Below are 17327 nucleotides of genomic sequence, written 5' to 3'. Positions count from 1 at the left end.
CCAGTTTTGGTCAATGTGGCACCAGCCAGCTGGCACACCCATATCTCCAGATCAACGTATAGCCAAAAACCTTTTTGTATGTTCCATCATAAAGGGATGCAGGAGGACACTGGGAGACATTAGTGAGAATGTTTCGAGGCAGGGTCAAGGTCTCAGTGGATAGGAGATGAGGTAGCTGAGCAGAGGATTACCAAAAGGACAGACAAACAGCATAACCATACAAACAAAATCCTACATACTCTGTTTCCTTAGCAAGCCAACCTAACTACAGCATCTCTGGGGTTTGAATATAATAAAAACTCAGCTAAGCAAACCACAAATCTAGCTAACCTCAACTTGGCAGTATTTCTTTCAAAGGGAAAGAAGAAAATAAAATGGATAGTAAAGCTACAGAAAAGGTTGATCTGAGACATAGAAAGGTGGAGCATGATTAACCTTAGCTCTCATCTGTAGCGCAAGTAAAAATACAAGCTGATCCTAAAATTTCTCGTGGAGACTAGATATACATCTTTTATTATTGTAGGGTAGAAATACAAAGCTTTAGATTAGATCAGATCTTGTGAGAAATTTTTCTTTTTATAAAAAAAAGTCATTGCTCATCTTCAAACTACTGAACAGTTACAAGCTTGTTATTTACCATGAACATTACAAGGGCTGCTCTGAAAGTAAGGCCTCCTATTTCATTATGTTGGCTCACGATGTCAGAGGCAGGTGTTGGTGTTATGGCAGTAGAGGTTGAACCTTCCCACCACTATTCCCTTACATGTTGTTGTGTGACAGATGGCAGCAAAGGGGCAGACTGACAGAATGGCGTCTGAAATGGAAGTGAAGATGAAGCAAAGGTGTGTCATTGAATTCCTCCGTGGGGAACAGATGGCACCCACTGACATCCACTGGCATTTGCTGAATGGTTATGGAGAACAAACAGTAGATGAGAGCACAGTGAGGCAGTGGGTGGTGCTTTTCAGCAGTGGGGACAGTGGGGCATCTCCACTGGTGCAGAATTTTAGGAGCATGGCATTCAGGCTCTTGCTCATCACTGGCAAAAATGCACAGCTAACAGACATGGGACTGGATTCTTGCTGTTTATGGAGCTGAGAGCAAATATTGTCTCTACACCACTACTGTACAGCCCAAGCTAAGACATGGAACGGTAGACTGAGAAAAATGGACAAAGAAATATCAAGGGAAAATGTTTCACAGCATTGGTCTGAACCTTGAATCAGCTGAACAGTCAAAATCATACAAAGTCAGATGATACTTATCTAAAGAGACCACTCAAGCTAAGATGAGTTATATATATATATGCGGAACTGGATTATCATATCAAGACCCTTCCTCCCAGCCACAGGAACTAGTTCAGTGCATTTTATGCAATACTTTTTCCTCCAAAATGAGTAAGCATTTTTTGAAGTATTCTGTTTTTGTCTCTTGCCTGCACCTGCAAAGCAAGCACCAAAATATTTCCAGAAAAACTTCCTGATTTATGCACTAAGTGCTGAGAGCCAACCTATAAAACAGAGCCAAAACCTACACTGCATAGTAACATTCCAGTCCAGCCTAGAGATAGGAAAATAGAAGTTAAGAGGAATCGGGACAATACGGGGGGTCCATAAACATATAAGATGGGGAGTGGCAGAAAGTTCCTTGGTAAACTATGAAACACCAGGTGCAATTTCATGTAATTTATAGGTTTAGGCAAGAAGAAAAACACACACACACACACACACACAAAAAGAACAGCACAGAAAACCTAGAAAGGCTGCCACTACTACTACTGTGCACCTGAAATACTAGAATTACTTTCCTGGTAGGAAACTACAGTCCACAATAACAACAGAAGGGGGTCAGCAAAATCTACTGTGCTGTGGTTCCCTAAGATGATTCTCTGCTCTCTTTGCTTATTTTCCCCACCAATCTGATCTACTGTCACTTCCTTCTGTGCACATTGGTCCCATCTCTCCCAACCCTGTAGTAACCCAAATTTATCTCCTCCCTCCAATCTTTTCTTCCTCTCCTGCACCGTTACCAGTAAAATGATCTTTTTTCTCCCTCACAGAAAATTCATACTCCCATGTTATCTCATTATTCTTTGCAACAGCATGCCAAATTCGCTGTCGTTTTCCCACTGGAGCTATGTCCTGAAAAAGACAAAGTGGTCTGTACTCATTCTTACCTACTGCAGACTCCCTGGAATTGAAAATGCTACAGTGCTAGCACTCAGAAAGATCCCTCCGAATTCTGGGCTCTGCGCCCACTGAGTGGGAAAGAAAATGTATCTCAGAGAATAGCACCTGACTCCAACATCCTTATTGTTTGGCTAGCAAAGGAAAAACAGCTTCAGCTCTCTTCAAGTTGTTCTGTTTCTAGCACAGGGGTGGGAAGGCCAGAAATGCAAGGGTAAGATGGGCCCGCATCAAAGCCCTGCTGGGCTTGAAACCAGTGACGACCTGCAAGCACTGAGAGCCACCAACCCCATATCTGTCAGGGGATAAACTGGAGGAGAATGAACGTAAGGAGTCTAGGAAGGCTAAAAGATGCACAGCACCACACAGACTGCCCTTCCCTCTCCCCCTCCCCGGGCTCCTCTCTACAGCTGCTGGAGACAAGTTGTCACGTCTGTGGGTCAGTTCATCTGAAGTTTGGCTGGTTCCTCTCGGTTGAGCTGGTCAGTGTCCCAGAAGGGCCTGCTTCTCCTCACTAGTGATAAAAGGAGCCCAAGGTGACTCACCGCAGTGGAAACATCTACATTTGGTCACATGAATCTCTGTCTCACTGGCTTAGCCCCAGGGTATCCAGCGACATTTACATGCATCTGATATCTGACTTCAGGTTTCCATAAAAGACATTGGTGTGCCTTGCTCCAGTAGTGTCCAGAAACACTTCCCATAACTCTGAAGCCTAAGGCAGAATTTTCTCCTATGCTTATCTTCAGCAGTGAGGGCAAAAGCTGCATAGATGGAAAACTCCCTTCCTCCTTAGCCCCCAAACTGGATTTTACCAAGTGCCTCACTGCCAGGGCAGTCTTTATATGAAAGAAGCCTGGCTAGATTCAGCTATCTTTGTGGACAAGGAATTTTGCTCTGTAATGCACCAAGTCCTTTAATTTCAGGAGAGTGGATAGAGAAGAGCAACAGCTAGTTTTCTATACAGTGTTAATAAATTTTCAGTGGTTAAATCTCAGCATCAACAACTACATCTTCATACCACTTAGAAACAATGAATGGTCAATTCTGAGTCATCGTAAGCAAGGAGCTCTACAAAGGCCATGCGTAATGGAGAGAGGCTACACCCTGTGTGGTTCTTTCCACACAATAATGCCTGTGATGTGATCACTTGGAAGAGAACCGGAGGATTTGGCCTTTAGCTGGGACACATTGATTTGGAGTTTGTGATTAGGGCTGGGCAGTAAACAAGAATTCCTCTTCATGAGAGCTTTGCTGCTGACGCTTCCAAAGTTGTTTTCGTTCCGCCAAAATGACAAAGCCCTTTTGAATTTTTGTCATGAAATAAACATCTAAACAAGGGAGAGCGCACATCCTTTGAACTGCCAATAACTGGGAATCACGAGAAACGTTAGAGGCTGCATGAGACCCACAGTCAAAGCAAAAAGGCAAGCGTGAGTTCTCCATAAGCCAGATATGACCATTAGCTTTTAGACAGATTATGGTAATTTGGTATTTTTTCCTCTTCCCACTTTTGACCACAAAAAAAGAAACTAAAAGACCTCTAAAACCTCCCTGATTAAATTTTAATCAAAGCCAAAACCAGTCAAATGTTTTTGTTCCACTGAAAAGTTCCCGGCTGCCTCCATTCACAGTGATGCCTTGCTGTAAAGTCTCTTGACAGCACAACCAGCAACCATCTGCTTGCTCCTACCTGAGTAATTTAGCTTGAGCTGGATGATTTTAAGTCTTTATCGCCAAAAGTTCTAAACCCCACGCCTGCTAATATCTCTGTGTCTTTGTGCCTGTGACCCTGCTAAGTGAGGACTGCAGGGATTTAGCCTCTGACATTTATTTATGTCTGAAAAGGGCCTGAGGCTACAGCCCTAAAAGAGCACAAGATGGAGCTTGGAGAGGGGCAGCCACCAGGTTCCCTTTATGACTCACTCTCCTAGAACAAGTTACTGAGTGAACAAACAATTAAACATCCCCTTTATAAACACCTAGAGGATAATAATGCAGTAAAGGAAAAAATAACCAAGGCACTTTTGGCAAACATATATCTTGTCACCCCTTTTTTTTATAGGATAACTGGCATAGTGGATAAAGAGGGAGCAGTGTGTGATATATCTTGACTTGAGCAGGCCTGACAGCCTTCTGAACAAGCTAAGAAAATACGGCAGATGTTAAATCACCATCAGGATGCTTCAAAGAGCTGCAATCAACAGACAGCTATCTGCGAGGAGAGAGATTTTGTGAGTTGCTACCACAGTCCTCTTCATGCCCTGATCTTTTCAACACTACACTTAACACCTTTGGGATGCAATAGAAAGAAGGCACTTGACTTTCAATGAGGACACCAAGACGGGGGCCACTGCAAATACCTTGGAGACCATTTCCATAGAGAAACCAACAAGATGGAAAGCAGGTGAAAGGTAGTTTTGTGGAAGAGGAGGATAAATTATAATCATCTCTTGGGGAAGGATCATAAATATTTGGTAACAAAATCAGTTTGGATCATATCTTACTAAAAGATTTCCAGGCACAACAAGCATGAGGTAATGGCCACACATGGCTTTCAAGGTGTGGGGTCTCTTCAGAAGATGATACAGGTTGGAAGCAGCCGATATCTAGCTGATCTTGTCTCTAGTGCATAGGAAAAGACCACACTGCCTCTTGAGGGTCCTTCCAGATATTTGCATCTCTAATCAGAGGCAAAAAGAAATGTGCAGAGTAGCAAATGAAAGTCTCTAATTGCCAGTGTACACACAGTGCAGCAGCACAAAATGCTGGTGGTTTATAGCTGCCTTGTCATGCCTTCAGCTCAATGTGAAGGGCACAGTACCAGCGCTTGGTAGTGACTGAGTTCAACAGGGATGGCTGCATCCAGCTCAGCCCACTCTGGCAACAGCACTGGCTACTTGAGTCAGAAGGACAGAAGAGCTGGCCAATGGTTATACTCAGCAATCTTTGGGCAGTGGATGCCTACATCTCCAAGTGGAGCCGACTTCAAGTTTGCAAAAGGGGAAAGAGTAACAAATAGTGCTGGATAATCTAATATTCTATGCTACTATGATTTTCTCAAGAGTGGAAATGCAACTCCATTAAGCTGTGATGATCTAAATGCAGCCAATTCTTACGAAATATCTCTTCTAGCTGGCATTGTAGTTATAGAAGTGACCTACCCTATCTACAATGCACCAATCCTGTACTTATTTACTTGTTAATCTCTGATATAGCTTGCCCATCTGTTTCTTGGGGTGAGGGGGCTGGGCTTTCACAGTGACCATCCAGATGACGTTGCAGAAAAACAAGAGATTAAGGCCCTGCCTCTGGTACCCAGTGCAGGGGAGCAGAAACCTGGGACGTGACTTTAAAGTTTGGGGTGCCCACTGCTTTCTGTAGTCCATATTTTTAATTTTATAACACGAAAGCATGAGAAGGAAATAAATTATATTAAATAAGAAACCTAGAAAGCTTAGCACGTGACTCAATACTCAAACTCCTCTCATTTGCACTAGTGACAGACTATTTTTCAGGCAGGCAAATTGCACACCTGGGAATAATAATAATAATCAATATGAGAAAATGATACTGTGAGAGAAAAGGGATATTTTGCAGCAAATACCAATTTCTAATAAATTAGTTTTATTAGTTAAGATTATTTAAAATGAATTATTCATTAGTTTTAAACTAATAAAAATACGGTTTAAAATAAGCCTAATTCCTCCAAATCGTAAAGGAATTCATAGTTATATTTCTCTTTTTATTTTTTTCTTTTTCTTAAACAAATTGTATATACTTGAAGCTGTGAGTATCATCTAATTACAGAATTCTGGGAGCTGGGGCTTAAAAAATAAGAATGATATTGCAGCGGGTCTTATGGAAAACGCATTGAACATGTTAAGCAAAGATTATCCACAGACACTGCTTTGAGGCATGTTCGAGTGTGCCAGTACCTGAATTCTCTCGTCCTCAGAAAGGTGGCAGCAGCTCAGAGCTGGACAGCCACACATTTAAGTGAAAGCTCAGCTGGAGAACTCAATTCTGCTGCTTACGCTTGTATCTAATAGGCACAAATAAAATTAATAATACATGTGTGTGGCACTAAAATTCATTCATACCTATATTTTTCTTGACAGGTAGATGGAAACTGCGTGCGGTCAGACTTTACCAGCGATAAACTACCTGCATGGTTGGAGCAAGCAGCAAGGCTGGGTACAGCTCCAGGGCTCTGTGAGTGCATTTCATGCTGGGTGCATTCCCTCAGACTCTCTAACAGTCCAGGAGACCTGCTCTGTGTGCTGGTGCCCATCACTCCTCATGCTACTGAAGGGGGATTTTGCTCAAGACAAATTGGGAACCTTCATTCTCACTGCACTCACATGTGAGGCATCACCTCTGACCACACTTTGCCTTGCAGATGAACACTCAACATGCTAGGCAGCCCTGAGCTGGCCAAATAATAGCAGCAAAAGGAAAGTCCATTTGTACATGCAATTATACACAGAATGATCCAAATATTAGCTGCAAGAAATAAAATTCGGAGCAGTTTTGGTTGCTAGACAAATCCAAAGAGACAACAAACTCTTATCTGACTGATAACAAAGAAGCTGAATGTTTCTACAGTACATATTAAGCACAGCCATACGTACCTATCTATTTAAGCTCATCTATAAATATTTTAGATAAATATGCAGATAGACTGAACTGTGGGAAGATTTGAAGAAAAAAACTGTTTTGTTTGCTATTCTGGTCTAGGCAGGATGGATCAGGCAAACTCCATAGTGCCCTTACCAGTAATTGGCGACCTCCTTGATGTGTTTACTCTCTATTATACCAAGCACACAGGCAGGCAGGCAGGGCAATGCTGCTTCAGATTGCCAAGTTTTCAGTTCCCTGTAATATACGCAGGAGGAGGGCAGCTAAAAATGGAGTGTGTAACATAAGGTAGGCGGCTGCTGCCACAGGTACCAGGTTTCACACATGCCTAGAGACAGTGCACCCTGCAAACCAGTGACCCTGCACAGAAAAACATCCAGGAAAATTAATTCCCCAGCCTTGCAAGAGGCTGACAACAGAAGGCCAAAAAGCACAACACTCTTGCTGATGTAAGAAAAAAAGAAAGAAAATCTGAGGAAAGAGATAGTGAAGAAAAAAGAGAACTATCAGGGAAGACACAAGGCAAGCACTTCATCCTAACAAGTGGCATCACAAACAAATGCTTTCCCCTCAGAGCCAGAATGACCAGAGCCAAGAGCCGGGTTTGTATCTTGAATACACCTGGGCATCACTGACGTTCCCAGCTCTGTCACTGCTTTGGAAAGGACAGACTGATGTCAGAGCAAAGCCATGCCATGCCACAGAGGAAGGGGACAGTCCTGCTAGCTCTTGCTGTAAACTAAAGGAATTGCTCACTCCTGGCTGCCATTGCAAGGCCCACAGTCTACTGGCTCTGTGGTTTCCCTTAGAAGGACACAGATCCTTCCACCCACCATCTATTTCTCTCCTTGCTCTCTTCTCAGGCATGTTGCTTACCTTGCACAATCAAGTAAACCTGGGAAGTCTTGGGGTGATGCTGTGTCTGCACTGAACATGTATAGGACCCCTCATCATAGACATCCACTTTCTGGATCCGCAGGCTGTACTCCAGGGGGTTTCTCTTCTCCAGCTCTACTCGAGGGTCCAGGGACCACTTGTCCTCTCCAGCAAAAATGATGCCAGAACGGTTTAACCAGGCCACCTTGGAGCTTCTGTCTTCTACATAACACCTGAAGAGGGTGAGAAAGGTGAGAGATTAACAAACATCTCCATTTTGTCCCTTCCCTTTACTACATTGCTCAAGTACTATTTAGTACAGTCCTGCCAGTATAGCAGCACCTCAACATCATGGTCCACAGCCTGTTTCTTTCACAAGGATTTTTTGAAGGGTTTCATGGACATTTGGGATTTGGGGTGGTCAGAGCTCCTGGTCTCACCTCCTGTTTTCTATGGCCTACACATGCACAAGATATGACTTTCGAAGGCCACAAGAGATCCTGGTCACCAGATCTCTTCTAACTGCCAGTAAGAAAGGCCAGAAGGAGCCCTTCACATGCTCACCCCTCACCTTTAGAGGTTAAGCACACAGAGGAGTTGCATTCCCAGCCTCCTGCCTGTCTAGAGGGCAAAGGCTCAGGGCTCCAGCTTTAGCAACACAGCACACAGCTTCTCCAGCCCCCAGTTCCAGCAGCACAAGGGGAGGAAGTTGTGGTATTCAGCTCACAGCTGAAGAAGATTTGGGAACTGAATGCCTCTCTCTCCTGGCAGCTGAACCCACCAGGGCCAAGCTCACACAGGCTGAGAGGGTCTGTCCATCAGCAGCCTGTAGGATAGAGCAGCACAGTCTTAAGAGCTTTCGCTCTTCCATTGCTCAGAGCTCTGCTCACAGCCTCTTGGCATCCAAATAACCTAGCACCTCTCCCTGGCATTATTCAGGCATGTGTTGCCTTTGAGAGAGAAAAGAGAGAGGATAAAGATTATCACTTTGAGATAAGACAAATATTTGACAGTAGGCTAGTAGGCTTTCACACAACCTCTTAGCACAGGTCAGACATTTTCCATGTTCTTCTGCCTGAATTCATTTCATTCAGGCCATGCCACAGCTGTGTCCTGTGTGACGTGACCCCACCACACAGCCTGCACTTCCCACTCCCCTGCATAGTGGATGCTCTCTGGGTTGTTCTAGTTTACCCGGGGGTGTGGAAATTCCAAGCCTAGGCATGCTCCAAATGTACACCCAGCTCTCCCAGCATGTCCGTCTGCACACATACACCCTCCTTCTCTGCCAGAGATGCCACCCAGCCTTATGGATCATGCTTTAATAAGGATTTATGGTGATGATTTTCACAGCGTAATAAGTGCTAATTCAATACTAATAGAATATTAAATGGCATGTTAACTGACATTTTAACTGCAAGGCAATGGGAGCAAGGCATCTGCAAGATATCAAATGGCTCTTATCGTTCACTAATAATCAATAAGCAAGTTCACTGAGATAGTCAAACACTTTTCCTTAGGCTTATTGAAAGCATTACCATCAGTGCTAGTGAGTGCTAATAAACTATTTGTGATCCATCCATTTAGCTTTTCCTTGTGGTTTTGGGTTTAATTTCATGACATCTGCTGATGTAGCTACTGAGAGGGGCAGTGAGCGGTGATGGTCATGTCTCGGACAATCACTACAGGGACTCAGGAGCTATTGATCTTAGCACCAATTCAATCCATACACACAGAAGGAAAAGAAAACTTGCTGCTGTGCCTCTTTAGTCACTTTACTGTCTTATTAAAACAACAACAAACAAAAAAACCCAACTAAAAATAAAGTAAAACGAACAATACAATATAATTTGGCTCCTTCATGGTTTTTAGCTACTGCACCATTTCTAGCTGCTACTGATATCTTTCCATTCCTCACTCAGTGCCTAACAATCATGTAAAAGCCATCCAGGGGTGGACAATTGCAAACTGGAACTGGAGAAAGGCACCTGGCCATCCTCACACACATCTCACAGTCACCACTTCCAAAATACTGACAATGGTCTTGGGCCATTTTCACAGTAGGAAAGAGAAAAGTAGTAGAAAAGCCTGCACCACAGGAAAGTGCTTTGGGATCTTCAGACATAAGTGTCACCTCAAATGTACTACAGGACAAAATAAACACATGACACAATGAAAATGTTACCTTGGCTCATTTTCTCCAGAGGAGATGTGCTCATTTGCTCCTGAGTGCAGACATTTATTTGCACAGCCAGGACCAGCTCTACGCTGCAGCACTGCTAGGAGAAACGCTAATAGTCATCAGCTAAAAGCCTTCTGTTTGGAGGTCTACATCTAGAACCAAGCAATCGTTCTGCAGCAAGGGCCTGCAACGTCACAATCAAGGGACACTGAGAGCATTCTGTGGTGGCCCATGTCCAGGGCTGAGGTAGATCATCACTGCGGACTAGGAGCTGCACTTATGATGCTATCTGGGATAAGGAGGTACAAGAGCCAAGGCTCTCCAAAGCTTTTTCTGTTCTACCCTGGAGAAAGCTGCTAAATAACTATGGCCCTGGGCTACAGAGATGGAGCAGGGCTTTTTATTGCATTCACAGAGGTCCCTCCAGGTTAAGTTCAATGCTGTGTTTAGGAGGGTGGGTGGTACTGAGAACCTACATTGATGATGAAGCAAGAAAGAATTCCTGTAAAATCTGATGAAGCAGCTGTTTAAATGATTATTTTAACCTGTCAGGGCTTTTACAGCATTACCAATTATGTATTGGGTCCCCTTGACCTTGGGATAATTGTTTATGTGGTAATTTCCAACCTAGAATCACCAAGTTTGGAAAAGACTCTCAAGATAATCAAGTCCAGGCATTCACCTACAACTACCAAGTCTGCCACTAAACCGTGTCCTTTAATGCCATGTCCACACATCTCTTAAAAACCTCCACACAGGGAATGCTGCCATCTCCCTGCTCATCCCCATCCAATGCCAAACCAACTTCTCCACGAACAAATTCTTCCTGATACAAAGAATCCTGTACTTCCTGAACAAATTTGTTCCCCTCCTCACTGGGGGGGCGGGGGGGTGGGGGTGGGACGGGAATACACAATATGGTTTTGGACTGTATTTTCTACCCTCTTGCTCTAAAACACATTCCAGCAACAGCTCCACATCTCCATTTCCCTACTCCTCATTAATCACTGTTTCTCCATTAATCCTTTGGTCGTTCCTTTGCTAGTCAGCCCCTGTGCAGCAGTTCAGGTGTGTAACCTGCCACATTGTGGTAACCTGGACTCTGGCCTATAGGGCCTGCTGAAGAACACGGCCTCATTTTGCCTCAGGATGTCATGGCCTAATGTGGACCTGGCCAGGCATAGATATGGGCTTGCACATCTGCCCTTGGGCAAGGGTACCCTAAGCTGTGCACAACAACTGGAGATGCCATCATCTGTTGAGCCTGTGTTATGTTTTGGCTATATTGTGCTGTGACCTCGGCCAGCACACCTTTTTGCAGCTCTTGGGGTACCTCACCACTCAGGTGACAATTCTGGTCCCTGCACCACTGCTCTCTCTCCATCTGAACTGTATGAGTGCCCTCCCCAATGCTTGGTATGGCAGGCAGCCCAAAGTCTTTCTGTTCCGCTGATTAGAAACCTTTTTTTTTTTTTTTTTTTTTTCCCCTTCTAATTTTAAGTCTAGATTTATTCATGGCTGGATTATATCCATTCCCTTTCATGCCAACACCATCCTTTAGCTTAAATAACTTTTCTCTCTCCTGGGTGCTTATCTTCCAGCGTGTTCACTGAGAGCAATCATATTCCCTCTCAGCCTTCATTTTGCTGGGCTCAACAAGCCAGACTCTTCTAGTTTCTTCTTGTATGATAGACTCTCCATTGCCCTAAACATCCCAGTAGCCCTTCTCCGCACCTGCTTCAGTCTGAACTCCTCTGCCGTGACCAGAATTCGTACCCAACTTTCTAGATGAGGTCTCCCCAGTGCCTTGTACAGAAACGTTCCTATCTCGCTCTCTCTAACATCAACTGTTTTTAATGAAAGCAAAAAGGATTGCAACCAGCGAATATGACTACCAGTGCAGAACTGCTCATGTGCTGTGAGCATCCTCATCTCTCAGTCCATTCGATACGGATGGAAAATGAAATCCAAGGGATTTCACCAAAAATATTCCAGCCTAAAAATGAGAGCTGCACGGGCTCTCACTAGCAGACACACAGCTGGTTTCCCATGGGTTTTCTTTATGTTAAAATGACTTCTTAAGAGCACAGGTTTCTGTTTTCTGTGTAGAAAAAAAGAATATCAAACGCAAAATTACAGTAATTGTTATGCCAGTACTCTCCTGGGGTGGATGTAACTATACCAGAACAAGAGAACTTATACTGGCTTGATTTATAGCTCTTCCCATCTTCTGGGGATCAGTATACCTGCATAAACAGCTCTAGTCCACATCCATTCAAGCAGAGGTACCTTTTAATGATATCAGTACGAGCTGCTATGAGGAAAGTTAACTCCATCCTGGCTAGACCCAGTACATTTCAAATCTCCAAATAATGCTCCTAGAGCTTCCATCAGGGTCTTGCACCGGGATCAGATGGGAGGATGAGGTTGCTAAGGAAAGCCCACAAGCTCCCTCTTTTTCCATTTTGGGACTTGTTGGTGTCCCTTTTCAGTTCAGCCAGAAACCTGTTTCTGATCACAATGAAGCATGATTAGATGATGCTAATCAGCTACTGATCACACAGCCTCAGTGAAACATCCGGCCATGAGAGGCTTATATGCAGCCTCTTGTAGCAACACTGGAGCCTCTGCACTGTCAAAAGGGGAAACCAGGGAATAGCAGAGATGACACAGGATGGCAATGGGGAACATTGCCAAAGGATTTGTCTTTGGGTTTCGCTGCACTTACGCCAAGGATGCTGTGCTTTTACCATCAGCAGGACATGAGCTGACATTTAAAAAGCACCTGCAGTCGCTTAGGAACTGAAGCTCACTGAAAGACAATTAGTCTCTTCTGGGAACTGGATATTGGCTTTTACACTGAACCTGTAGAAGGACCTGAAACTAAACAGCAACTCAAGGGTCTCTGTACTGTTATAGATTTTTTCTGCCTTGGGAATACACCAAGAATGGGAGTAACTAATAAGTTGCACCTATGGGCTATCATCCCCTTTACCTTCCTTCACAAAATTCAGTATTGGAGATGGCCTATTCCTTCTGCCTGGGCCCCCACTGCCTTGTTGGTAACTTTCACGTGCTCACCACTAGGTAGTTTCAGAAGAGCAACTTCCAAACTTTCCTTTGGTTTTCTTCTTAAAAATAATAGTAATAATAATAATTAAAAAAAAAAAACCCAACAAATAATAATAATTAAAAAAAAAAGGAAATGTATTTCTGAGATGTGATCTCCTCTCTGACAGAAGGGGAGGGAGGGTTTGGCTGGGAAGTCCACGTGACTCAGTATCTGGTAATTATCCAGCCGCAGAGGCAATGCGAAACGTTCTGTGCTGTCGCAGAGAATGACAGCACCTGGAGCTCCAGCACCCAGATAAAAAGCAGAGAGACAATTGGGCAGATGGAGAAAGGCAATGCTACATTGCAGGGGGGGGCATGGGGGAGAAAATAGAGGGAGAGGCAAAAGCTGTCGAGAAACATCAAGGCAGCCAGCATAACTACTGGAGAATGAGATGATGGCACAGATTAGTACAGAAAAGGCCATCTCTGAAAGAGGGGAAAGCAAAAGGAAATAGAATAATGGAGCAAGGGTTGACCAGACCTGACTGTTTGGGGAAGGAACTGGGAACAGCAGCAGAAGTGAATGGGGATTGCAAGATCTGAGCACCCAGACACACAGTCCAGTGCTCACCCTCCTGTAATTAGCGACATTTCAAACAAAGCTGGAACGCTTCCTAAAAGAACGGTCTAAATCACCATCTAAATCTCATGATCCTTTCCAGCCATAAAAGCCTGCTAATCTAGACTTAAGCAAATATAAGTTGGCCTCCTGTCTGAATGACAGTTTGCATTCTAAGTTTGTACTCTACCTCTTTTATCCCCAGGCATTTATCAACCCCTTGCCCCATTTTTTTCTCTCTCTTTATTTTTATTTTTATTTTTAACTTATTACCATCCTCATTTTGAGCTAATTTGTTGCTGACAATTTCATAGATTAACCCTTAATTGCTACAGGGCTGTAACTGTATCAGTTTTAAGTGTCACATGAAAGTGGGAAGTGATTCCATGCTCAGTATTATGTGAAACAGTTCTTCCCAACACCTGAGGAGTACACTACCTGGCATCCAACATCGTGCTCTTTTGAGGACCTTAGTATCTTTTTCATCTCATACTGTTCCTTCTCCAAAAGGGAAAGGAGAATACTGAAATTCCTTTTAGAGGCAAAGCACAATGGGAATGGGAGCAATATTAGGGAAAATAAGATCAAACTTTGCCATCTTCTCTGAGGCTATGAGTACCTGAGATGGCTCACCCAAATTCTCATCCACCCTTCCAAGCACTGTCCTCGGCAGCTGAATAGGAAGGATGGCTTATGGCAATGAGGGCAATGATGGGCCTATCCTGGCTGATCCCTCCTGCTGCTGCATCCCCAGGAGGGATGTCTCCTTGATGTGCCAACACTCCGGCTATTATTTTCACCTGACTTTTTCCATCCAAAGCTCCTACTGCTGCTGCACAGCTGGTGGAGTCGGGGCTTATAGAGATCGCACAGATGATGTGTAGAGAAACATTGGCTTCCCTGACTGCTTCAGCTCTGTCATCAATGCCACTGTGGACTGAGCTACACCCATGCGAGCAACATTAGGAAATAGAAAGAAAAAAGCCTAATGTAGACACAGCCTTTGAGGAGCTTAACCCTTCTTCCCCCTTTCTATCTCTCTTCTACATGAAAGCAGAAAACAGCTTCTGAGCAAGGCACACATTCTCATTTCCATATCTGAAGCCAGCCCTGAAATACCATCGTGAAATAATGCCTTGAGAGAGGAAGCCATGAAGCAGATTCCCTTTGAGAGATTCCGCTGCTTCTCTTTTTTAATTCCATCCAAAACCAACTTCGGATGAGTACGGAGCGCACCTGGACGGTACAGTCAATCCCAGGTTACCTTGTTACCAGAGTGATATGGGGAAATTGGAGGGAATTCAGAGGCAAGCAACAACAAAATCCATCAAAGACTGGAAAGGGATCAGCATCTAAGGGAAGCTTAAAACATTAAATATGTATAACTTGACTAAGAGAGGACTTAAAAGGGATATGTTGACAAGCTATACCTCTTTGGAAGCTGAAAGCACCAAGGGAAGAGAGGAATTATTTAGCATGGTGCGCAGGGGTCCAGAAAGGAGAACTGAGTCAAAAAAGAGAGGAGAAATAACTCTATTCAAACTTGAAGAACTTTTTTACCACCTTCAAGTGCTAGCCTCACAGAGTCCCCCAAGGAAAGCAAGTAAGCCTTTAACATCTCAGATATTTAATACTGCTACAGTCTTCTTTTCATTAACTGCATTCCTAGGCAATCAACCACCAGTTGAATGAACTACCGATACAAACACTAAATGTTTTGTTATTACCCAAAACCACTGGCATAAGGTCATATTCCCCAAAGCACTTCAAGTTGTCAAGCCCCTAAAAGTCGCAACTGACCCCTGACTCTTCAAAGTGCTCAGCACTGAGATTAAAATCAGATTTGCCAACCTGCTCTGGGGCCTACCAGAGGCCTACAACACCAACATTTCTAAACAGCATTTGGCAGAATGAGCTTCTTTACCAATGCAGCCCTTTACCTTGCTGTTGAATACAAGCTGCTATTGAAAATACGTCTCACAGATGTTTTATAATCACAGAAGAAAGCGCTGAAAGGTTCAGACTTGTGTTCTGTTTATCCCGTGTGCCAAACAGCTTCATTAAGTGGAAACCATGGCAAAGCCATTAAAGCTAGGCAGTGCCTGGCAATACTTTTGTCCCTTTATTTGCAGCTTTGCTTGCATTCTGCCTTCTTCCAATGCACCACTTCAGCCCACCAAAGGAGCCTTTCCAACGGAGGCACCAGAAAAAAAAGCTTGCAGGGGATGGGAAGAAGAGAAGTGGCTGGAAGGGAGAGCTCTGAAAATCTTTGATCTGAGCTTGCCTTCACCCTCCAATACAGTACGCCTTGCAGAGGAGGACGTGTTTATAAATAAATAAACAGCAGAGGAGAGAGGGAAGAGTGGAAAAGAAGTGTCAAGCACATTTGATAGAGTTTCGTTTGTTAATATGAAAACCAGGAGGTTGCTTAAAACCTCCTGTTCGGAAACAGAGTGGGAGGAAGGCAGGACTCACCGAGAAATGGGGAAGGAGTAACTCCCGCAGCCATCCTGCAACGAAACCTGGCAGTCCTGACCTGCCTCATAGGCAGCGTCTTTTGGTATGCAGTGGGGATTGTGAGAGGTGGGGAGTGATGGCTGCAAAACAGCCTTCACAAACCCAGGCACCACCTTCGGGCACACTTATCTGAGCACTACTGTGAGAGATCGTGTTTTTCACTCTCTCTAATTGGGAACTGCCTGGGGACACGAATTCAGAGCAGAAAGCAGCAGCTGAAGCACAAACTCATGCTGCCCACGGTTTGAAAGCAACGGGCTTGGGTCAACTGGCTCCAAGCTTTGGAGTCTGAACTCCAGCCCAGCTACCAGTGGCAGCGCAGACTTAACCATTCAGCTCTGACTGTTGCTGAACCTTCTGACCTGAAGTCTTCAAGAACTGGCAAAACAAGCTGCGCAAATCGGCAGGAAAACTGAACTTTAAACCCTTTCTGCACTTCCTAACAAAAAAAAAAAAGTCACTGAATCCTACTGGAAGGGTTTATCCAGAGGTACCTCACCTGGATCCGTTGTCCTTCCTGCCACCTGTCCCAGAAGCCTGCTGTGCAATGACGCCTCTCCCCTGTGCACAGCCAGTCCCCTACCCACAGAGCTCTGTCCTGTGCTGCCAGCATCTTGCTTCCTTCCTGCCATGGCAGGCACTCAGGCTGCCCATGTGGACCATGCCTGATCCTGCCCATTCTTCTGGCAGACTGCTTGTGCTATCTGATTTCCCAAAGTCTGGCAGTGGATGGAGAGATGCCCAACTGCAGCTTCAGACGGTGTAAATCAAAGGTCAATGAGGCCTTGCTAAGTAAATGGGGATGCCTAGATTTACATGACTTGAGGCTCGGCCCTGCTTCCTCACATCATCCTCTAAATGAATTCGTTAAATACAGCACTTCAGTCTGCTCAGTTAAAAGCAGCTCCAGCTGGCAGGAGGTTCCAGATCCAGAGATTGTTTAAAAGATGAGGACTTGTAGCCTGCTCTGCATTTACACTTGGCTAGAGGTAGACTCTCACCAACCATACAAGAGAGTTGATGTGCCCACCAGGTGGGTGTCTGCATCCCCAGCGTCTGTGCTTGGTGCGGCATTTAACAGGACTGCGCAGCCTTGTGGGATACTTAAACCAAAATTACCCTTGGACACTGCTCACTTCTGAGAGCTGCAGGGCAGCAATCACGAGGTCCTGCTGTACTTCTACCAGTCCGAGGGTTTTCTTTTGGTTTGCTCTCTTAAAACAGCATTTCTTTCTAGTAGAGGATGTGTGCT

The 17327-nt window shown here is 44.4% G+C and overlaps 1 protein-coding gene across 5 annotated transcripts in view; it reads right to left on the bottom strand.

The window, feature by feature from the left end:
- LSAMP (limbic system associated membrane protein) overlaps positions 1-17327 on the bottom strand; it is a 913158-nt gene that overhangs the window by 143494 nt on the left and 752337 nt on the right. For all 5 annotated transcript variants that reach the window (XM_015875995.3, XM_015876028.3, XM_085544928.1 and 2 more), the window contains one exon: positions 7704-7936. In XM_015875995.3, the coding sequence (XP_015731481.1) occupies positions 7704-7936 (233 nt within the window). The remainder of the gene's footprint in view (positions 1-7703; positions 7937-17327) is intronic.

This window comes from Coturnix japonica, chromosome 1, assembly GCF_054131305.1.
Source record: "Coturnix japonica strain WE chromosome 1, WE-NBRP24, whole genome shotgun sequence".
Classification (NCBI taxonomy): domain Eukaryota; kingdom Metazoa; phylum Chordata; class Aves; order Galliformes; family Phasianidae; genus Coturnix; species Coturnix japonica.
The sequence above is the reverse complement of the archived record's forward strand: the minus strand, read 5'-3'. Positions and strand labels throughout refer to the sequence as shown.